This window comes from Vicugna pacos, chromosome 16 (genome assembly GCF_048564905.1).
Source record: "Vicugna pacos chromosome 16, VicPac4, whole genome shotgun sequence".
Taxonomy (NCBI): Eukaryota; Metazoa; Chordata; class Mammalia; order Artiodactyla; family Camelidae; genus Vicugna; species Vicugna pacos.
Window position 1 is genome coordinate 37,682,679 of NC_133002.1, and position 24,063 is coordinate 37,706,741.

General features: G+C 45.0%; 1 protein-coding gene across 8 annotated transcripts in view; it reads left to right on the forward strand.

Moving 5' to 3' along the window:
* The window catches only part of RFFL (ring finger and FYVE like domain containing E3 ubiquitin protein ligase), a 62,355-nt gene that overhangs the window by 23,567 nt on the left and 14,725 nt on the right, over positions 1 to 24,063 (forward strand). For 6 of the 8 annotated variants that reach the window (XM_072938934.1, XM_072938936.1, XM_072938931.1 and 3 more), the window contains exon 2: positions 19,517 to 19,704. In XM_072938934.1, coding sequence (XP_072795035.1) covers positions 19,525 to 19,704 — 180 coding nt within the window. In that variant the 5' untranslated portion in view covers positions 19,517 to 19,524. Of the gene's footprint in view, positions 1 to 8,009; positions 8,132 to 11,547; positions 11,854 to 19,516; positions 19,705 to 24,063 lie in introns of those variants that run through there. The other 2 variants (XM_072938935.1, XM_072938932.1) reach the window with 2 other exon arrangements.

Below are 24,063 nucleotides of genomic sequence, written 5' to 3' on the forward strand. Positions count from 1 at the left end.
CAAACTTCTTGCTGCAGGCATTCTTTGTTCTTACAGCTGTCTAAGTGGGCCAGGTCATGGTGTCCCTGTAAACTTCCAACAAAACAAAGGTTATTCTCTATTACAGCAGGAATTTAGAAATGGCTACTAAAACTGAAGGGTAAGATTGAGTCCAGATATTTAGACTTGGGTTATCTGACTAGGAGTGAAGAATCTGTTCATTCAGCAAGCACTTACTGAGCTTCACTCTGAGCTGTACTCTGTGTTGTGTGGGAAAGGTGAGCTGATGAGGAACCAGCTTCGAGAAAAGAGCTCTGGAGAATGTTCCTGGCAGGAAAGGAACCACAAGTGTGCATGCCTTGGAGCCATAAGTGATTCCTTATTTTTGAGGAAGTAAAAATAAAAGGAGACCACCAAGGGTCTCGAGTGAGGTGTGTTGGGCCAACTAGTGTCCTTCTAAGTCCAACGACCTCCGTTCTTGGGCTCTCAAGCGTCTGACATTCTTTACTGGCGTGTTTCCCCTGACAAACTAATAGCCCCAGGTGATGCCCTCCTTATCAGAGTCAAACCCCACCGCCCTTCACGGACCCTAAACCTCTTACCTCACCTACAACCAATCAGAGACTTATGTACAAGAGGATCCGGCACCTTGTGCCCCGACCTTATAAAACACCCCAACAGCTGGCCCTTGGTGCTCATGTAGGCACCCCTCGCCTGTGCGGCCCGCCGTTGTCTATGACAGCGTACCCTAACAAACTCCTTTCTATTCCCTTACTTTATGTCTGGTAAAGTCTTTTACCAACCCACGCATCACTGTGTCACTGACTGGCCACCACGTTGTGTCCACAAGATGGATGTGGGGTGGGGGTAATGGGGGCAGTGGCTTGAGGAAACAGGGAGAGGTGGGCGGGACCCACTCACATCACATGCGGCCTTTGAGGGAGTCTAGGCTTTCCAAAAGAGCCTGGTGGGAAAACACGGGAGGCTTTAAAGCAGGAGAGTAGCAGGCAGAGTATATATATCTTTAAATGAAAGTTTACCCTGATTACTGTGTGAGGAATAGAGAGTGGCAAAGAGGAGACCATTGAGGCGTTTGCTCTAGTTCTTGAGAAAGATAATGAATGGATAATGGCCTAACAAGCAGGGTGTGGCGGGGGACATAGTGAGAATCAGATATCTGCAGGATATACTTTAAAAGTAGAATCAATAGAATTCACTGGAGAAGGAGAGGAAGAATGGTTAGTACAGAGCCCTAGGGGATATTCAGGGGGGGCAAAAGGAGGAGTCAGGGAAGGACCAAGAGGAGAACTGGGCTTTGGAGTGGGAGGGGAGTCAAGCTATTGCCCTTTCAGTGGGAACCAAAGAGGAGGAAGGCAGGTCATAGTACATGGGAGGTCATGAAGGTTGAGGATGTAGAAAAAAGCTATGTGTTTAGCCATCAGAAGAGCATTGGTGAATTGGAGGGAGAGTTTTCAGTAGAGTGGAGTGGAGTTCATGGACAAGTGTGTAACTTGGAAGTGAAGCAGGGTACCAGCTCCTGTGGGGAAAGCTGGGAATTGAAGAGACATGGATACTGAGCTGAGCGCTCACTTCGTGCAAACTCGTACAGAGAGGTATGTGTGTAGAGACAGGTTTTCTTCTAAAAACCATAAGGGACCAAAACTTACTGAGTATCTACTCCCTGCCAATCACCGTGCTGGCAGCTATACCAAGTCTGTTCTATTATCTTTGTCTTTGTAAACAGTTTACCTACTAGTATAGTGACCTCCAAAATGAATTTCCAAGTTCTAGGGGCATATAGGACCTTCTTTTGGGATATGGGAAAGAGTTACTAGAACTAAGTTTTTACATATTTTTACTTTATACTTTGTAATTTTTTTTTACTGTTCTGTTTTAGATGAGACACAGTATATTTGTATAGCAGTACTTGTCTGATTTGCTGTTAAATATAGATATATTGGAGATGTCAAGATGGTCAAGAATGGTGGATTCTACTTGTCTAAAGAATAAAGGGGAGTGTTTGAGATGGAGAGAAAAGAAAAAGCAGAGAGAGCAGGATGGGAAGTTTACATGCCAAGTAGTCTGCACATTGTTTTAAACCTCTTAACCCTGTGAAATTATTTCCCCATTTTACAGACAAGAAACTGAGGTCTGGAGAAATTAACTTACCCGAGGTCACACAAATAGTTAAGGGGTAGAACTGGAATTTGAAACCAGGTCTGTTCTACTTGAAAGCCTTATCACTTCACTTATCCTTCCCTCTCTTTATCTGCTTACTACTTTTTTTCATATTTTTCCCTTTAATTCTCACAGTGATTCTACAAGGAACAGGTTAAAATACCTATTTTGCACCTCAGGAATCTGAGTCACAAGTGAAGCAGTGAGTGCACGCTTACATATCTGGTATGTGGCACCAGCTGGACCCCTGATTCCAGCGTTCTCCACTGTACCACTATTGCCTCTCAGATGGACAGAGAACCCAGCTGAATTGTTTTGGTAAAGGAGAGGAGGTATCTGGTTATCTGACAAAGAAGGAGTGAAAGAGGGGATAGGTGTTGGAGCATCACTTAGACAAAGAAAAGAGTAAGCATTCCCACTTTTTGAGCACATGCTCTGTTGTTAAGGGTTTGGATTGCATTAATTACCTCATTTAGGTACTGCATTTTACAGATTTGGAAGATGAAGTTTAGGGAAGTTAAGCACCTCGACTGAGGTCACACAGGAAGACTAAGTTCTGTCTAACTCCAGGCCCCATGTCCTAAATCGTGCACAACACCGCTCTTTGGAAAGTTGCTATGAAACATCAACTAGAGATGAATAAAAGATTTCTGAGCCCACCGATGGCTTAGTCCCAGTTGTATGAATTTGTTGAGAACCCAGTAAAGATAGTCTTCTGGTTTTTCTGTAATCCTTGGTAGCTCAAGTGTGGAGAGGTTGGAGAAGGGAGGGGAAGAAAAGGGTAGAATAAGAATTCAGTAAATCAAAAGAAGACCTTGGGATGCAGGAATGGCAGATCACAGTGGATTGTGTTGTTAAGAAAAGTCCTGTTTGAAATTGATTTTTTTTAACCTTGCAATCAAAGCGACTTTTATTAAAATTGCTTTTACAGTTTTTATATGTATCTCACTCAGTGTCCCTTTAAATAATTCACAGTTAATAGAAAACACAAACTCTAGGAATACAAACTGTGAAGTGAAATCGATTTTTAATGATCAATATTTATCATGGTTTTGTTTGATGCAAGGCATTTTGGGATATGGGAAAAGAATGCAGAGATGGATAAGGTGGGATCTTTGACCTCTAGAAGGTTGGAGAGGGAGATAAAACGTTTCAGCACAGTGCGTGATTGAAGGGTATGAGAGAAGTGGGAAGTGGAGCAGTGTGGGAGGGCATCGTCCAGACTGGCCTGTAGATTGAGGGTGGCATTAGGTAGGACCAGCCTGCTGGGGGCCATCGAGCTTCTCAGAAAGATCTTTGAGAGTTTTAGTCAGTATGTTTTAGGTCTCATTCTCGGGTGAAAAAGTTAATTTTGTTTCTACCTGGAAATGATCAGTTTTTTGGAGACAGGATTGTTCAGACCTGAGTGTGCTCAGAATGGAAGGCCAATTTTTATTTTAGAGTGGATTCCTTTCCTGTTAACAGGATTCTTTATTTTGCCAGGATATTGCTTTTCAGTATCAGGAGATGTGAAAAGTGAAATACAATGATACCAAACTTGCTTTAGTGAGTATAGAATAATGTGCTAGGATAGTTTGTAGGGGAGAACACAGGCTGAGATTATTGCTTGCCTGCTGTATACCAGCTATTGTACTAAGTGTTTTGCATACAGTAGGTCATTTAATTCTCCCAAAGCTCCTTCTGCAAAGTAGGCACAATTGTCCTCAATTTACAAATGAGGACAACGAGGCTCTGTCCAAGCTGGTAAGAGGCTGAACTCAGATTGAAACCAAGTCCCTCTGACTCTTAAGAACCTATCCCCATAACTGCTACTATATGCTGTTCCCATTTAAGCCTTATGAAAGAACCCGGTCCCACTGCAAAGATGGTGTGTCACCTGGCTGCAATATTTCTCTGCCTTGGGTGACTGGAGTCAATGTGGCCCCTCTGTCTTTCCTAGATTTTTTACAGTTTTTTTGTTGATCACCCTTTGTTGTGGTCACATTCTTTGTTTAAGTATATTAATACCATTGTCCAGGGCCTTTCTGTCCTCCTCTTTTCTTGCTTTATGTTTGGAAGACATTGTGTCTCTTTGGAGGGATTTTGTGCATCTGCACTCTTTGCTTTTGTGTTGATTTTACTATCTTCATTTTATGGGTTAAGTTAAGAGATTCCTCCAGCTGCTAACTTGTCAGCCTCCCTCCTCCTCCCCTTCTGTCTTCCTTGGATTTAAGTTTAAATTCTGAGCCTGATTTTGGAATACTCAGTCTGCCTCCACTCCAGCTATCCAAATTAGCTAAGGCTCTGTGGATCGCTAGCTGTTACTATTACCATCTCTCCCTTCATGCCCGCTTACATCTCAGATCAAATCTAGTTACTTGCTCTGGCTATATGTCCTTGGTTTCCTACTTGTGTGTCCTTGTTTCCATTGTGTTTTCAGCTTGGAATGTCATTCTTTCTATGAAGCCTTGTCTGATCCCTCACTGGGAGTAATCATTACCTCCTTTGGGTCTCATAGTAGAGAACTCTTTTATGTCTCCTTTATGGCAGGTACACTTTGTGCCGTATATTTCAATTGTTTGTGTACCTGCTTTATCTCTCCTACTAGACCGTAACCTCATTGAGCAAGAGATCTTTCTGGTTGACCTTTGTATCTCCTCTAGTGTCTAGTTCAGTTCCCTGCACATAGTAGACATTCGATGTCTGTTGGATGAATGGATAAGCAGAATTTCAGATTTAATTTTCTGCTTATCGGTTTGTATTCTTCCTTCTTGTTAACTTTTCTCCTTCCTTTCCCATTTTCTTTTCTGTTGAACTTGCTATGTTCTCCCCTTGCACTGACTCAATGAACCTGCCTTCACCACTCCCTTTTCTTACCCAGATTTGCCTCATTCTTTCCCCATTAGCTGTCATTGTGTGGGAGTGCCACATGTTGCTGGTCAACTTTCTCCATCCTTTGTGACTCTGTTCTCTCCAGGAATCATATGACCAGCATGGGAACCAAGTGGTGATTACATTACAGTCTTAATAAAAAGACCATGTATAAAGAGCAATCCTCAAGGGTTTTTTTAAATAATATTGCTTTCAAGTGGGAAACTTTCTGATCCATGTTTCAAGGGAATGGGGGAAAAACCCTCAGGTAGTTGGGAAGCAGATCAAGGGGTGTATTCACATTGCGGGAAGTGGGATAATAGAGGCATCTTATTTGACCAAAGAAATAATGCAGGAAGCCACAGAAGCTTCTGCTAACTGTTAGTGTAGAATCCCTGAAATTTTTTCTGCAGCTGGAATAAACATTAGAGATCAATGTAGTCCAACCCTCCTGTTTCCCAGATGAGGAGGCTGGCCCACAGAAGCTAAATGACTTGTCCATGAAAACTGGGACATTCCTTGCCCAGCGTTTACTCCCAACACTGAATGTGGCTTGGGGGACCCACTAGCTCTTTGGAAGCAATGGAAGTTTGGCTTAAAATGGAGGCTTCAGGTCTCTAAAACTGAAGGCTTTTGCAGTGCTGAAAAGTAGACTGAGGCGGGTAGCAGGTTGGACTGGGGACAGTTTTCACCAGAAGGGACCTTTTAATGTAGTGATCACTCGTTGTGGTTCCCTTCTGGGAATCTGCTCAGTGGGGACAGGCTGACAGAAAGCTGTTCCTTCTACATTTGAAAAGAAGCCAACGTTAATAATAAAAACATATCCAATTTTTCTTGCTCTTTTTCCCAGCCCTCATATTCCAAGTTTTGTTTTAGGCTTAATTTTCTTATCTCAGCACTATTTGTGTTACATTTTTATTGTTTACTCTAGGTCAGATGTCAGTATGAAGCATGGGAAACCCAGAAAGTGTCTTAGACACTCATGATTGTTTTTTGGTGCAGTTTCAGGTGTATCTTTTACCTTACTCGTAGAATTACGGATTTTGTCGTCACTGAAGTACTGTCCAGTGAACCAGTGGTTGGCAGATAGGAAAGATTACCTATTTGTGGCCTGGGAGCAGCCCTGTAAAGAGATCAGACAGCCCAGAACAGGAAGTCAAGTGCAAACAGGATGGGCTTGTCTTTACTGTAACTTGCGTGCCTGGGTTTTGAAACTTGATGTGGTTAATAAGTCAAGACTTCTAATACTTGAGCTTGGCTGAAGAAGTCTCTCTTTCTGGTTTGAACAGAACTAATAAGGCAGCAAGTCCTTTACTGCCCTTGCCTTTAGACAGGTGCCCATCTTCTAGGGGTCGGGTCATTCTTTCTTCCTGGAGCATGGTGGTTTTTCTCTAGCTTATACTACATTGCATCCATATGTTTTGTAAAATGAATCCCCTGAATTAACTACTTATCTGTGACTTTTGGTAGATGGCAGGATTCAAGCTGTGCTTGGTTATTTATTTTTTAATAACAACAGGAAATTTTAGCCTGTAATTCACCAGCCTTTTAAATTACAGGTTCCTTTTGAATTTCTAGGATTTCTGGCACACCTTTTGAGTGTTTCCTGAGCCCGGTAGTTTACAAATTACTCCAGGGTCGTTTTAATCTTTGAGAGTTTCCTTGAGTTCAGAGGCTAGATCTAATGCTAACTGCTGACCTGTTTTACGGGTAGGCACGTTCCTGGAGAAGCGATTAAGTAAATTTGCTTGGGGGTCACTCAGTTGGTAAAACAGTCCTTAAGAGCCCCTGTTTTCTGTACCTCCCCTCCCATTCCTCATTGCTTCCCACTGTGGAATCTGCTTTATTATGTTCATTAGGCAGCTGAGTTGGCTGTAAAGTAACTACCTGGAGGGGGAGTGATCTTGGGATCTTTGTAGATTACTGTAACTGCTTGAGTTATTTCAGAACAAGTCCATTCTGATGGTCTCAAACCATAAACTAATGAGTAAGGGGCAGGTCAAGGTTTGTGTGCTCATATCCCTGCTGCATTGCAAAGAGATCTGTCCTTCCACTTTGTAATTCCAGGCGTAAATGGATGAAGTAGCAGCAGATCCCAGCATCGATGAAAGCAGCATTACTTCCTGATAATCAGCACAGGTGTCTTTTTCCTTAAATCTATCAGGGAGTGGTGAATATGAGGCAGTTTGCACTTTGTTGTGGGATATATGGGCAAAGAATAAAATGGGAAGACAGGGGGTAAGCACAGGTGCTCTTCGCAAGGAGAGAATGAATACTGTGAGAATACAAAGGTCGTCTTTGTGGTACTGGGTGAGCTAGAAGTCTCCATTTCTGCTTGGGGTAGATAGTGGGCATGTCACATCCTGACGGGAGCAGAACACATTTCAGAAAGTCAGCGTAATTTTCAGATTGAGATCAAACATCAAACCAAGCCAAAGTTCTGTGGGAGGAAGGGGTTAATCCGAATTCATCCTGGATTTTTCCCCAGACCCCATCTAACCTCAGTGCAGTGCAGACCAGGTGGGGACCAGAGGTGTGTATGTTCAGTTCTTTGAGTTTGGTGGATGAGAGGGGACCTCTCTCCTTAGCTAAGGTAGAAGCTGCCTTTGTTGTGGAAAAAGTGACAAACTTATTAGCAATGGGGTAGAACTGGAAAGAAATGTAATAGCCTAGGGCTGCACTGCCAATAAACCGGTCCTGACCACCTCAGAGAGACAAGTTCTTCAGGGATTTTAAAAGAGCAGGTGGGATGGGCCTGGAATTATTTAGTTCTTGTAGGATCTTTGGAAAATGAGATTGAGCCTGATAAAAGGTATCAGCATTTTTTTCTTTTTGAATAGGGGATAGCACAGATAAATTGTCTCTTTAAAGACCCTTAAAAAAGATTTTAACTTATTTCTAGCCACATTTTATTGGGCACCTAGTACGTGCTAGGCTGTAGGGTAAATGCTTGACGTGCATTATTTTAATCCTTTCAATTACCCTTTCACCAGGTTCTTTTGTCTTTGAGAAAATGAAAGTTGAAAGGGATTAAAGAACACCAGAATCTAGAGTCTTTGTTCCTCCCGCACCCAGTAGCACCCAGTACGTTTGGCTACACTTCTGTGCAGTCTGCTTTGCAAAGGTAAAGTACCTAATTCTGATCCTAGACACAATCCCTTCCTGAAGCCCGCCTTTTCCCAGAGCACAGGAGTGCCAGAAAGCCTCTGGCCTAGCCCCCAGCCTCATGAACATTTTTTATCTTGGTTACCCACTAGTCAGTCATTGTGATAATATCTTGTCAAAGCAGCTTTTTCAGTTAGAAGGTTCAGAAAAGCTAATCTGGTAAGTCCTGTTTCCTACAGGAGTACCAAGGGGGGTGAGGGTCCCTTTACTCTTGATGGGCTTTGTCATCAGTTCTGATGGAAGAAGGATCCCAGGGTAATTAAACGGCAGGTCTGATTGTTCTGTTTTCAGCATTGTTAGAAGGCTTCCTTCTACATGGCATTCTTTCCTGATTGACTTGCCCTTTGGGGCAGAATGCCTGGGCTGAAATTAAGTGTGTAGGTTTCTCTACTGCAGTGTTCAATCTGTCATCTCTCCTAAACACCGTGCGAAGAAGCAGCCATTTAATTGGTCAGACCCCGAGGGTGATATTTTGGCACAACTCCATTGGTTAGAATTACTTTTCCTTGAACTTCAGAGCAGATGCTGAGGTCTCTCTGCAGATATTTGTCATAGATGAGTTGGAACCAGGGAATTTACAAGAACATTTATAACTTGTGATTGTTACGTGTGTTTTTTAGTTGTTTACAACAGTTAGCACTTCAGAAAAAGAGCTCATTTGTTACTGGTGGAAAGTGAAATCTCTCTCCTTTTTCCCTTCTTCATATTGTCATTGGAATACTTTATTCCCCAAGATGCCCTCTGTACCGGTTCTTACACCCCTTTGTCAGGTTTCTCTTCCACCTGGCGGGGGCTGGGCGCGTCAGTAGCAGCAGGCAAAGCTCTCCTTGGACCTAGGTATATCTGGTCAAGGTCTCTCTCTTTGATTCCTAGCATTTCTTTCCTCTGTCATCTCACTTCTCTTGTTTCCACCTTTGTTTGTATTCCTTGCAGTTTCATCTCAGCCTCTGGGAGGACACTGACGCCTCCCGTGTCTCATGATGCAGAGAAGGGTTGGAAGTGACCATCCTGTACATCTCCAGGGCTTTCCCTTTCTGGTCTTTTATGCTGTAATAACTGACAATTGTAGCAGTTTCCTGTCACTTTTAGAAGGTCAGTCTGTTCCTGTTGTTTTCTTGTTTTTCAAGTAATCTTAGCAGACACTTAAATGATCTTCAGCTTGTGTGAGGCAGGCATGTTACTATGAGATCTTTCCTTAAAGCTATAGCTGTGGTTATATGGGTTTAAAACTCTGGAATCACGATTGTGGAGTTTTTAAGCCTGAATGTCTGCCCCCCCCTTAAAGCTCTAATGCTATTAGTGTTAGTAATAGTTCAGCAAATATCTGGCGTTAATGTTTGCCTTGCACTAGGGTGGGAAGAAAGCTGTAAAGTGACTCTGCTCTTGTTTCCTGTTTCACTTTCCACACCCTAACCATAACCACGGGAGAAGAGCACTTTAGGAAGAATTGTATGATGATCAGCCGGTTGCTTAAACGCGGTGCTGCCAGAACGCTAGTCCCCTCAGAGTGTACTCCCCTGGCCTCCCAGGGTCCTAGGAATCGTCTGTGTCTGGAAGAGGGCTGGGCAGGTGAATGAATGACAGCTGTCAGGAAGTGTGCAGGATGCTGTGAGAGTACAGCCCACAGAAGGTTTGCCTGAGAAAGGTAAATGCCACATGAGGGAGGTGGGGTGCGGACAGCAATGGAGGCTGAGAGAAGAGCTCGAGGGAGGTTCCTGAAGCCAGAGTAAGCTTGGCATTAGAGGGGCTGAAAGAGGCGCTGGGTTGCTGGAGCTGAGAGCCAGGGGGTGGGGCCCTGAGCTCTGCTGGTTGCCTTTCATTATTACTATGGTTGCCCGTGAAAGCACTTAGTTGTACTTGAGACAGTTAAGTCAGAATCCCCTCCTCCACTGAAACAGCACGAGTGGGCAACCGAGCTGCAGCCTCGCTATCGCCCAAGGGCTTTGTCTTCAGGAAGTGGGGGTGTGTCTGTAGCACTAGTACCCTGAAGATGACTCCCTGGATGTATAAACAAAAGTTCTGGATTCCCAGGGATGTTTTTTCTGTCTACTGTGCCTCTTACAGGGTCCTCTAGTCCTCAAAGTTGGCTTGGCGGGAGGTGCCCCTTTGGGCGCCCCGAGAAGGGGGCGGGAACTGGTATGAGGCATGTCCCCCTGCTGGCCATGTGAGGCCCTTCCCATGGCTTCTCCCAGCTGGCCGTTCACCCTGCTCTCCCGGCGCACAGGCCCTTGAAGTACTGATACTGAGGCTGGACCACAGTTTCTGCAGGACCACAGTTTACTCAAAGAACTTGGACTTAACGTCCTGCCCCATCACCTTCTAGCTGTGTATGACTCTGGTCCAGTTATCCAGCCCTCAGGGCCCAGCCTCTTTGTTTACAAAATGAGCATTGGAATTCTGATTTTTGTAGCATTGTATTAAATGAGATAAGAGGTGAAAATGTAACAACTCACTGGGCACATGTTAGGTGTTTTGTACCATTTTCCCTAAAAAATAAAATTTTCTAAGAGCCTTTTGAGAGGGACCTTTAGGATCCCTGAGTCGGAATAACTCCCCGTTTTCCCCTGGCCTGAGTCTGAAGTAAGAGCACAGGAGAGTCTCCCTCTCACCCGAAGCTTTGAGCATCTGTATTGAAGTGTAACTTGGGACCTGAAGGAAGCAGGAGCCAGGCCTGGTGCCTTTGAAGTCTCCACACTCGTGTCGGTGTGAAAGGAGGCTCTGGAAGCTGGTCTGGAGAGAGGCGAGCGCTTCGTTCTCGGTAGTCCTGTGCCTTATTCTAGTGTCTGCTGTTTACTGAGTGTCCAGTGCGGCCTTTTGCTCTGTACATAAAATCAAAAAGCCCAGGCTTTCCTCTTTATACTGAGCACCTACTCTGTGTCCAGCCTGTGAGGTGCAGGTGAATTTATTCCTGCTACGCTGAAGCCATAAAAAGCTACTTTCTCCAGCTCCTTCAGTTATTCACTGTTCTGGCTAGGATTTAAGGTCAGGGACTGACTGAGTCTAAAACCAAAGTAAAGCATATTTGGGACCTTTATTGAAGAAAAAAAATGTTTACTGTTCTGTTTTCTAGAAATTTAGCCCTGAAATAAAATTCTTATCTGGGAAATACGCATTATCCATCACCCACATCTGAAGGACTGCCTTCGAGGATGGAAAATGTCTATTAGGTTTTAAAGCCTTTGGGAACGCTCTCTGCCAGATTGTGAAATCTTCCTTGTTTCTGTCCAGCTCATACACCACCTCAGCAGGGTTCTTGTTCGGATTCAGGGCTCGGGGCTCTAAAGTTCCATAGTACACTTGTCTCCTCTGTGACTTAGGTGTTCTGACGTGTCCATTCTAAAATAAGTATCTCAGAAATGATCTCAGCACCACAGAGATCATGCTTTTCATTGCCCTACACCCAGCAAGGGAGGCCTGTCTGTGATATGATTTGCTCTGCAAGTTGCTTACTTACAAATGCACCAGTGGCCCTATTTTATGCTCATTGTGTTGTCACCAGCATTTTAAATCTTCCCCTTCTGTGGTAAACCCCTCAGGCAGGTTTGCTGGAAAATTCCAATTGCGACTCTCAGTTTCTGTTTTAAATTAAAACAGTTTCAAGGGAGTACGTGTTTCTTTTCAGACTAACTTATCTTTGAAAATAAGCAGCCTTCCAAGCTGAGAGATGATCTTACATCTCAGGTGAGCCCTAAGGGTCATGACTGTGTCTTTGTTGTGTGGGCGATGGGCTCAGTGGTGTCAGAGCCCCCTCCCAGCCCAGTCCCTCGAGTGGTGGAAAGGACAGACTTTGACCAGAGAGAGCGAGGCTCTTGATAATAGTCACTGTTAATTAATAGTCACGATTGAACAGCTAGGCCGTGGCCATTTTAGAATTGTAACTGAAGAGTTTAGTGATGGTTTATTTTGACGCTCTATTCACGGAGCACTTCTTACAGGGCAGGCACTTTATGTGTGTTATTTCTCATCCCTACAGTTACTTTCCAGCAGGGGAGGTATTACTCTCTCACAGGTGAGGAAGCAGACTCAACAATCTTAAGTAACCTATCCAAGGTTAGCTACCCTTTTTTTTTTTAATTGAAGTATAGTCAGCTTACAATGTTGTGTGAATTTCTGGTGTACAGCATAATGTTTCAGTCATCCATATACAGACATACATTCTTTTTCAGATTCTTTCTCATTCTAGGTTGCTCCAAGATGTTGAATATAGTTCTCTGTACTATGCAGTATAAACTTATTGTTTTTTATCTAGCTTCCTTTGATTTTGATAAAGGACTTTTTCCTAGCCACTGTATTTCAATATAAATATTGGTTAAATGCCTTGGGCCCTACGGAGAGATAACTAGTATTTGCCTCATGGGCTGTATTGACAAAATACTCAATGTTTCTCTGACCTCAGTTGTTCATTCCACAAATTATTTGGCTGCCTACTATGAAGTGGCACTGTGCTAGGTGTTGCAGGAGGTGCCTGCCCTTGGCGTTTACACTGTAAACAGACAGATGTGATTACCCATTAGGGTAATTCTCCAAACCTAAAGGGCAAGAGGGTGTGTGTGACTGGGTGGGGGGACTCCTCTCAACAGGTGACACTTGAGTTGAGACCCGAGGGTGGGAACGTGCAGGCTCGAGGCAGAAGAGCCAGTGCAAGGGACCCTGAGGCAGGAGGGGGCCTGGTGTCCTTGAGGAACTGAGAGGTCACATGGTGTGAAGCTTAGCCAGTGGTCGGGGAAAGTAGGAGGACATGAACTGGGGAAGTGGGCAGGGGCTGGCAGCACATGCAGGGTCTTTTAACCATGTACAGGGTGGGACTTTTGATTCTACAGTGTAATGGGAGTCCAATGAGAGAGCCTAAGAGTGCGTGTTGGAGGAGGAGGGAAGTGGATGGTGCCTTGTGGGGAAAGAACTGGAGAGAGGCAAGAACTTAAGCTGGGAAACTGGTTAGGAAGCTGTTCTCTTATCCGGGAAGCCATTCTAGAAGCTGGAAATGCAGTAGAGCAGAGTCCTTCTGCCCTTCTGGTCCTAGAGCCCTTCTGGATTTTTATTCTAGTTAAGGCGGTCAGTTAACAAGGATGCAGGTAATACCAGCTCGTACTAAGTATTAGGCATGAGATTGGAAAGTGACAGTTAAACTGAGGGGTGAATGACAAGAAGGAGCCAAGCGTGTGATGTTCGGGGGAAGGGTCCAGGCAGAAGGAACAAACAGCAAATTCAAAGGGACTGAGGAGGGAGATGTGAGTGAGTGAGGAGAGATGGTGACCCAGACCACTGTTGGGGGCTGGGGAGATGGAGCTCAGAACTCATGACTCTTCAGCTTTTAAGAGTGGGATTTAAAGCTACCTGACCAGGGTCTCCTCAGGAGAATAGAGGTTGGGTGGAGTGGCTGGGCTGGGCTAGACTGGAGAAGGTTGAAGGGTGAGTTAGAGATTGAGGAAATGGAGTCAAATATTTGGAGAAATTTGGATGTAGAGAAGAGCTGAGAAAAGGACCTTTACTGAGGAGTTGGGGGTATGGAGTCAAAATGGGTTTTTTTTTTTTGGTTATTGGTTTTTTTTTAACAAATTAAAGTATTAGATGCTTTAAAAACTCTTTTATATAAACTTCTAATTGAAATATAACTAGGGAAGTGTAAAAATTGTAAGTGTACAGTTTGATGAATTTTCATGAAGTAAAAATCTGTATAACGAGCATTCACATTAAGAAAAAACGTTATCAGAAGCCCCCTCGTGCCCTCTTCCATCCCCTATCCAGAGATAACCCCTGTCCTGATTTCCAGCACCATGTATTAGTTTGCCTGTGTTTGAATTTTACATAAATGGAATCATTTAGTATTCATTTGTGCCTATCTTCTTTCACTCAACATTATAAAATTCATCTTATGTTGCATATAGCAGTAGTTTGTTCATTCTCATTACTGGATGAATATACTTTATTTTTCCATTCTGTTATTGACAGACATTTGGATCCTTTCCAGCTTAGGGCTGTTAAAATAGTACTGCCACAAATATTCTTGTACACTTCTTTGGTGAATGTAATTCTGTTGGGTATATGCCTGGAAGTGGAATTACAAAGTCACTCGTGTGTGTTTCCAAAGTGGTTGTACCAGTTCACTCATCTGCCAGCAGTGTTAGAGTTCCAGTTGCTCTGTATGCTTGCCAACACTTGCTGGTATCTGCCTTTTCCATTTTAGTCATTCTAGTATGTGTTTGGTTGTAACACACTGTGGTTGTTATTTGTACTTATGACAAGGAAGATTTTTTTGAAATCTAGGAGGTCCTAGAAAGTGCCTGTGTGCTGATGCGAAAGCTCTAGTAAAGGTAGAAAGCTGATGCTCTGGTGGGGGGGGGGGTAGTGGGCTGCAGGGCAGACAGACTGATTTTCTTTCTTTCTTTCTTTCTTTCTTTCTTTCTTTCTTTCTTTCTTTCTTTCTTTCTTTCTTTCTTTCTTTCTTTCTTCCTTCCTTCCTTCCTTCCTTCCTTCCTTCCTTCCTTCCTTCCTTCCTTCCTTCCTTTCTTTTCTTCCTTTATTTTCTTCATTCCTTTCTTTCTTTCTTCCTCTCTTTCCTTTCTTTCCTTCTTTCATCGGGAACGTTTCTTTTGTATCCTACAGAGCATAGGCTTCAGGGTCTAAGGGATTTAGGTTCAAATCCTGGCATTATACCCTCTAGCTATGACCTTTGGTAAGTTACTTAACTTCCCTGAATCTTGATTCTCTTACCTGAAAATGGGAAGAAGGAATCCTCGTTGTGAGGATCATATGAAATATCACTAGGTAGTACCTAGCTCAGTGCCTGGCAGATAAGGCAAAGCACAAGAGGAGAGCCTGGCAGGTTTCAAACAAACTCAACAGGAAAGCAGTCAGACTACAACAGAAAATTAAATCGCCAAGTCCATCTTTTCTGAAGAGGGTGAGGGGAATTGGGGAAGGAATTTTCAAGCCCCCAGTGAAGATTTGATGATTATTTTCTTTTAAGATAAGAAGGAGATTTGCAGATCAGAGAGGGAGGAGAATTCTCTGTACACCCCACAACTGTGGTCCCACTTTCAGTCCTTAAATAACACCATTAGGTGCCACCTGCCTGTATCTGTTGAGCGCTGAGGGATGAAAACATACTCCCAAGAGAAAAGTGTTGGTTTGTAGGGCAGTGTTAAAATCACAAACCCTTTTCTTTCCCTCCCTGAAATAACCCTGAGCATAGTTGTCATTTAGGCTTAAGTCTTTCCAGTTTGGCAAGACCACTTAGGGAAATGCACCTTTGGTATTTAAATATAAGTCACAAAGAGAAAAAACCTGCTTACTTTGGTGACCCGGTGGTGGTAGCAGGCTGAGCATGTTTCAGGGAGTTGAGCGCTGGAGACCCTTCCCCAGTAACTGGCTCCCCACATGTCCACATCCCCGGGAGGTGGCTGCCTTCTCCAGCCACACGTGGGGCCTGTGGGATAACCAAGTGACAGATGTCAAGTCTTCCCACAGAATCAAGTCCTTGTAGGAGGACCCAGATACTGAAACAGGCTTATGGCTTTTCTTTCAGAGCTGTTCAGAGGAGGCAGTTAGGATGAGAACTGAAGTTGAGAGAGTGAAAATAGTCCTGCGAAGACAGGTTCTGTTGACTCCTGCGAGGCTAAGGGAGAGCTTTCTTAGCCCCTGAACCAGGATGGCCGGCTTGAGCTGTGTTTGGTGCCTTCCTGAGCCCGGAGTCCCCGGGGGCAAGGACCTGTGCAAATCACTCTTGGTCTCTCAGTGCCCAGCCCATCTGGTGCTTCCCACTTGCTGGTAAAAGCACATGAATTGAACCAGTATTCAGCTCGCCAGCTTTCCAGTTTTCCCTACTTGGTGATGCCTTCCCTAGTGGGTCTGCCCGGTATGTGGCAAAGTCCTGACCTCTTAGGAAAAGGTTGCAACACGCAAATTCCTTGTGTGGAGGAAAAGGTGGTTTTCTCCTTGTGGTTCCACATGTCCTTCTTCTGTCTCTCCCTGCTAATGCTGTCAGCTGGTCTTTCGCTCTGTCTGTCTTCACCGCGGTTCCCCTCTGTGGTGGAAGAGGTGAGCGTTCTCCTGCCCGGGAGTGGTCCATCCTACACCTCGTCACTTGTCACTTTCCCTCCACCCCAGACCCTCACACTTGTCACTTGTGTGTATCCAGCTTCCCTTCCTCTCTAACGTCTTAGTCTTTGGGGGTCTCCTCCACAGTCTAAATTTGTCAACGTTTCTCTTATCTCATCACCTGGATCCTCTTCAGCTGCTGCCTTCTCTCTTCCCTTCATGGTCAAAAGTTTCTAGAAAGAATAATTCATCTTTGTCCCTTTCTCTTCTGCCCATAGTCCCATATCTTGCTTCCAACCCACCCCTGGCAGGTTTGTTCTCCACACTGCTTACTGCCGCAGTGGCCACTCTAAAATGCAAATAAAATCACAAAACCTGGTTGCCTGGACGCTTAATTGTGTCTCATTACCTCTAGGGTAAAGTCCAGATTCCTTCCCAGGGAAGAGAGGGTCCTTCTGGCTGCCGGTGTACTTGCTGTGCTCTCATCCACCCTAACCCTTACCTCTGACCCAACCACGTGCTTTGTAGTTTCTTTAAAGCCCCGGTACATGCTGTTTTTGTTTGTTTGTTTGTTTGTTTTTTTCTTGAAAAGTCTTTTTGCTCTTGACTTTCTGGTAAATTCCCACTTACTCCCATAATAGTTCACTCCCTGACCCCCAAGGAGCCGATCGTTTCCATCTTTGTAGCCCCCATACCCTGTACAAACCTCCGTTAAAGCACTGATCACCCTGAACTTTCAATTTTTGGTTTTTACCTTTCTAGTTCCCACACTAGACCATGAGCTCCCTGAGGGTAGGCACTTGACCGTATCATCTAGCACGGGAAACAGCAAGGCATTGGATTCTATAAGGGCTGTGTGTGTGGGTGAGTGGAGGTTTTGGCAGAAGTTAGTGAAACACCCACAGCCTTGCCCCAAGGCTGTTCTGTTCCTCCTCTTCTCCCACCTCATTCAGTTCATTGACACATCCTTCTAATTCTGTCCGAGATCTCTCTGTTCCTGTTTGGGACAAGCCAGAAAACTGAGTGGTAATTGTGATGAAATCTCTAGGCTTTCTCTTTACCTGTTCCTTCCCAGAGAAATTGCAGTGGAAACACTGTTGTACTGCTAGTAGCAACAACTAAGATTTAGTTCGTATTTTATAGTTTGGAGAATGTCTAGATAAGAAAGATGAAGTACAAAAAGAAGGGTTGTGACTTTCTCCACGTAGGTGACAGCCCAGGTCTTTGATTCCACATCCTGTGTTCTCTGTATTATTACACACCCTTCCAGATGCTTCTCTCAGCAGGTGAGTTGAAGAGTTACAAAGTTCCTCTTTCAGAGGGCGACCACTCTCCGGCATCTCCAGTCTTTTGTCAGTAAAGAACTCATCTATTTAAGTGCTCTTGGCTTCATTATTCCATGTGAGTTTGGAAAGCAGGTTAGGCCTCTGTCTCCTGAGAATTTACAGTCTTCAGACAAGTAATAGTGAGTCAGAGCAATGTTTTTGATGAGTAAAAAATGGAATGAATGTGTGGTTAGTTAAGCTTTAAATACCCTGCATGACTCATTCATTCACCAGTCCTGTTGATCCACCCCTCTGCTGGGGACTGTGTGACAGCCGTGGTCCCTATTCACGAGGGGCTCACAGGCAAGTGGGGACACAGATGTTTATGGGACACACCTACAGGAGTGAACACACGGTATCACAGGTATGTTGAGGCAGTGTTGGGAAGCTGGAAAGGCCCTAGAGTAATGCAGAGGCTTCCAGTTGAGCTGTGTGAACCAGGAAGTACCTTTCCCCACTGGGCCTCTTCCTTTTCTCTGAAAAATAACCCAAGTGGAACCACTTGGCTTCTTAGTTCCTTCTAGCTTAGTACATCTTTGAACTATGACCTGATAAAAGCACTTTCAGTGAGTCAGGAAGCAGAGCAGAAGTACTGTGTGAACTAATTATTGATTAATATGCTAAATGTTTCGTTTCTTATCTCTGTAAGCAGAGTTCAGGCTCCCAAGTGTCCATGTTGGCTGCCTGTGTCTGCTGAGAAAAGCGCATCTTCATCACAGCAATGCTCAACTGGTGCCCCACCCGACAATCTTTAGTTTATTCTGACATTTAGAGATTGCATCCTCTTTGTTCTGTGATTAAAAAAAAAATATTGTCAACCCCTTGTCCCTAATTCCTGTAGCTGATACATTAAGTAGGAATAATAACCCAACACTTCTCAGTAAGTCCGCAGAGGCACTGCTTCAGTGAGGAAGCAAACGTTTGTGGAGCATCTGCTGCATACGCGACAGTGCTGAGCACAGAACAGACATGAATAAGAAGTGGTCCCTGCCTTCAAGGAATGTGTGCTTTAGTGATAGAAAAAAATCGTAACTTTCACAGGTGCTGTGATAGAAAAAAATTTTCTTTTAAACTGAAGTATAGTCGATTTACAATGTTGTGTTAAATTCTGGTTTGCAGTATAGTGATGCAGTTATACACATATATTCTTTTCCATATTCTCTTTCATTATAGGCCATTACAAGGTATTGAATATAGCTCCCTGTGCTCTGTAGTAGGACCTTGTTGTTTATCTATTTTATGTATAGTAGTGTATCTACAGATCCTGAACTCCCAATTTATCCCTCTCCACCCTGTTTCTCCCCTTGCCCTGATAGAAATTTATGTAGGGTTGAAAGTACAGAGGTAGGAGCTGTTAGGAAGTTCTGCTGGTGGTGGGGGAAGAAATCGGGTGGCCGGTGAAGGGCAGAGGACGTTGGGTTTAGAGTCAGAAGAGCTGATTTTCAGAATCCCAGTTCTCTCTGTGTTAGCTGTGTGACCTTGACTTCTTTGAGCCTGAGTTGCCTTATCTGTGTAAAGGAAATAATAATGCCTCCTCCCCACAGTCAGTATGAGTGTGGAATTTTATGTGTCTTTGCACTTGCGTGAATGTTAAAGTTCTTTCTGAGCTCTACGGGCAAGGTCATGTTCCCAAATAAAGCAGCTGTTAGGCCACTTGTAATTGCTAAGACAAAAGATTTTATTTGAAGTTAGATCTCAGATTAAACCCAGAAAGGCATCCGCAACCTTCCAGGGTGGTGTGTCAGCGCGGCTGCTCGTGCTGTCCTGTCCCGGCAGATCAGGTGTCTATACTCACCTTTATCTGTAACCCTGGTGCTGGAGGAGGGGGTGGGAAGATGTCTGTGGCCCCTGGAAACCCGTTTTCACCTCAACCTTGGCGGCAAGTGAGGGTTGACACCCCCGCTCACCTGTGCCTTCCGAAATGGAAACATACTCGAGGTGTATCTTAACTCTGATCATTCCTCCTTTCTCCCTTGCACCAGATTTTATCATGTGGGCAACCTGCTGCAACTGGTTCTGCCTGGATGGACAGCCTGAGGAGGCCCCACCGCCCCAGGGAACCAGGACGCAGGCCTATTCCAACCCTGGGTACAGCTCCTTCCCTTCCCCGACAGGCTCGGAACCAAGCTGCAAGGCCTGTGGGGCCCACTTCGCAAACATGGCCAGGAAGGTGAGTGTTGTTGTCTCGGCCTGCTTGGCCGCCGCAGCCTTAGGTCCTGGGGCAAGCCTGCTGACTCTTGTGTAATACCTGTCCCTCGCCTGTGCCTCTGCGATGCTGGTGACCCAGACCCGTCCTTTCACAGACATTTGAAAACTAACCAAGCAAAAGCAAAGCATCTCAGCATAGATTCGGAGCCCCGCTAGACCTGAATTCAGATAGCAGCTTGGCCACTTCTTAAGCTGTATGATTTAACCTGTGTGGAGACATATTTTCCCCGTCTAGCAAGTGGGGGTGTAATCGTTGTCCCCGTCTGACACCTCATAGTGTCGTGGGAGTAAAGCGAGTTAAGCTGTGAAGGGCGCCCGGCCCCACGCTTGGCGTGCAGCAGGCCCTCACTGTGGTTTGCTTCATGAGGTGCCGTCACAGAGGCCTGACTGCAGGTGAACTTGTTGTTTTAATTGAAAGCAGTGTCAAGGACATCTCAGGTACAGTGGGGCCCTGACAAGATGAAGCCTGGAGCTTATTGACTGTAGCCATTTCATTTTGAAATGCATGTAGCCATGTTTTCCAGATTAGCAAGCAGGAAGTGAAGTCACTGGCTGGGTGGTGGTGTGCAGGTATGGGCCGTCCCTCCTCCCGAGGTCAGGCATGGCCAGGGCTGAAGGTGAGCCCTGACCCAGAGAAAGAATACTGCATCTGCCTCCTTCTGCAGAATCAGGTTTGCAGCCCAGAATGTGATGTTAAAATGATGACAGTGGGAAATTTGAGAGGAAAAAATACTTTGTAAATCATCTACTGTATGCCAGGGGCTGTCTTAAGCAATTTATGGAGTTTTTGTTTCATTTAATCCTCGCAGTAGCCCTGATCTAGGTTTTAGAGTCCCTAAACTCTCATTTTACACATGAGAAACAAAGGGTTAAAGTTTAACAGTTAAAAAGGAAACTGTAACTGTCAAGTTCCTGACAGATAGCATCAAGAAACAATAAAATACTCATTTTTTTTGCCTCTACTTAGGTAGCGCCCCAAGAACACGTGGTTATTAAGTGGCAGAGCCAGGATTCAAACATAGGTCTTTGACTCTCAGACGCTCTCCCAGAAGACAGCATGTCGATTTCTGCAGCTGAAAGTGTTGACCACCCACCCCTTTGTGCCTATAAGATGATGGAGGACTGGCATTTTGCCTGTAGGCTTAATTTTGCCTGCACCTCACTGTGGTGCAGGGGAGGTGGGCCCACGGTGCGGCTTTGTTGTAACTTGTTTGACTACCCCCGTCACGGAGAACTCAACCAGAGTTCTGTGGGCTGGGGGCTGGGGGCTGTGGCTTGTGTGCAGAGCTGCTCTTCCTTTTACATGAAAAGGTTAAGTCAACAGATCGAAACTGAAGTGGGGAGTAGGAGGAGCTCGGCGCCACGTGGCCTTAGTCCTCTTCGTGATGGTGGGTGGAGTTAGGACCTGAGATGAGGTGGAGGGAAGGCTGTTGGGTACTGGTCACATGCCTGGCACTGACCTTGGTATTTCAAATGTGTTATCTCATTGCATCCTTATAACAGCCTAGGAAGTCTGTACTACTACTGTTTGTTCCCATTTTACAGATGAAGATTGTTTTGTTTATCTAAGGTGGAGGTTTCAAGGACTCCTCAAGTCCATCAAGAGTCTGTTGGACAGTCAAAGCGCGTGCTGTTTCCATTATTACGCTGTGAGAAAATGCTAGGAAAGACTAATAGAAGTGGCAAAATACCTGGCCAGAAGCCTCATTTAATGAGGCAGCATGAATTTGCAGTAAGTTTGAACCCTTTTTTAGAAGTCAATTAGACTCTGGTGCAGAGATGGAGAGGGAAAGCGCAGAGGACAGTGGTGGTGACCCAGGCTCAGGGGCAGCACGTCAGTTCAAAACTTGAGAGAACCAGGGGACCTAATACATCCTTGACATCGCTCAGCCAGAAGCAGGAAGTGGTTGAGCGGGGAAAACCACCCCAGAGAAAGGAGAATAATGGTTGGGTGAGGGTGAGAAGAGGCTTTATTTTCTCTATAGTGCTTATCACTACCCAACATACATATGTGTGTGGATTGCCTGTCTTCTAAGCTTCTGTCAGTTTTGCTCACGACTTTATCCCCAATGTCTAGAATGGTGACTGACACATGGGAGGTTATATATAACTCAAGTGATAGAGCACATGCTTAGCATGCATGAGGTCCTGGGTTCAAGCCCCAGTTCCTCCTCTAAAAATAAATAAATAAAAACCTAATCGCACCACCACCAAAGGGGGGGAAAAGAAGTAATGAGAAGAATGAATGAATAAATGGACAACTGAGTTGAGAATAATTTGAAAAAGAGGAAGTAGATCGAAGAGTTTCTATTTTCATAACATTATGGCTCACAGTTCTGTGCCAAAGATTTCCCTGAAGCCCAGTTCTGTCCCAGCAGCATGGCAGCCAGCTAGAGGTTATAGTTTTGCCAAGAGAGTGCTACGACATAGGTCTTTCCCTTAGGGAGCTACTCTCCAGTTAAGGAGGCCCACACTTACAAAGAACTAATGATAGTCAGTTACATAAGTTAAGTACTAGGGAATCGGGCATTGTTGGCAAATTGATAATTCCCATCGGGTGAAGGGAGGTTTATTGATTTGCAGAGCAGTGGCTGGAGTGGAGGCACCAGATGGGGAGCAGGTGCAGGGTGTATTTGGACTGCGAGTGGCCTGTTTGGCCAGAGTGCAGGATACTTGGGAATTGAGGGGAGCAAAGTTGGGGTCAGGTGGTAAAGGGCCATGACAGCAAAACTCTCTTAAGGAGTTTGTCGCCACCTGACAACAGGAACCATTAGACAGATTTTGAACAAAGCAACAACCTTATGGGTCTGTTTCAGGGAGCAGACATGGCTTCATGAGGGCGTTGGTGTGATAAGAGCGGTGGGAGGAGTGCTCCCTGTGAGACAGTGCCAGAGCCTGGTCTAGAGTTGTGGCTGAGAATGATCCAGGTAGCTACCATTCCAATGAGCAACTCTTTGTGCCAGAGCCTATGAAGTAGTGCTTGTTAACCCATTTTACAGATGGGAAGTTTGAGGCTCAGACCCAGAAAGTACTTAGTCACTAAGGTACGAGGGCATGCAGCTGATGAGAGCAGATGAGATGGAGGAGGAGAAGGTCAGACTAAAGAAGACAGGATATGGCCTGGGCACCTAGGAGTGTGGTAGTGATTAAAATAAGGAACTTTTTTTTTTTCCTATTCCGTATCTACTGTGTCAGGTGTTGCCTGGGCTAGGACAGTGGAGATGAGGAACATCATCCTCCTTTAATAGAGAGCTCAGAGTCTGACAGGAAGATGGGGCAGCCGTGCAGACACAAGGAAGCTTCTGTAGCAAGAAGAGCTCTTGTAGGGGGAAGGAAAGTTCCAGTTTGGATGGTAAAAGATAGTTACTGGTACAGTATTTTCTTGCCACAAAAGGATGAATTAAGTTTATGTAATTCACAATGAATTTTGTGAATTTTTTGTTGTTGTTGTTGTTGCAAAAAGCTTTGTTGTTTCATTTGGTCCAAGGCTTGGGAGAGGGCTCTAGGATGGTTAAAAAGCTGCCTGGTGACTGCAGAGAGGCTTCAGGCAGAAGCCCTGACACCAGAGGGGCTCCATAAAGGACGCTGGGTTGCAGGGGCTCCATAAAGGACGCTGGTTTGCAGAGGCTCCTAGTTGTGCTTGAGGGTGAGCCTTTTGAAGAGATACTCGCCCAGCCCAGCCTGGGGACCAGAGAGCCTGCGGAGGTTAGTCAGGGGGTTGCCCATCTTCTTGATGAGTTTCACCTCCTCATCCAGGAAGTGGTTCTCCAGGAAGTCACAGAAATGTGGGTCTGCGCATGGGCATGTGTAGGCCCCCTACTGTGGGAACCAAGGAACGAGCCTTGGGCTGGAATGGTAAACAAGTTATTAAAAGCTGCAGACTCAGAGGTGAGAAGGCTGGTTAGCCAAGGACGGGTAAGATCCCTAGAGGGGGGCAACCTAAGACAGGCACAGCCGCCTGAGTCCAAGAAGAATGTTGTAAAGCCGCCGTTTCTCATACATTCCGCCCTGATAAGCTGTAAGGCTCGCTGGTGCCAACACGAACATGATTTACCAAAACATAAGGAGTTTTCTGACCTTGAGCCAGACACTGCCTGTTAACCATTTCCCTTGTCATTCTTCTTTGCTATATAAGACTGTGCAACTTAATAAAGCTTCAGAGTAGCCATCAGCTCTCTCCGCATACGGTGTGTATGTGTACATGGTATTGTGACATCGACAGCATGCAGATCCAAAAGGGCCTGGTTCAGGTTCTTCAGGACAATAGCAGCTTCCATAGCATCCTGGGTTTTACCCCACTCATCTTGAGATGGCTTCTGCA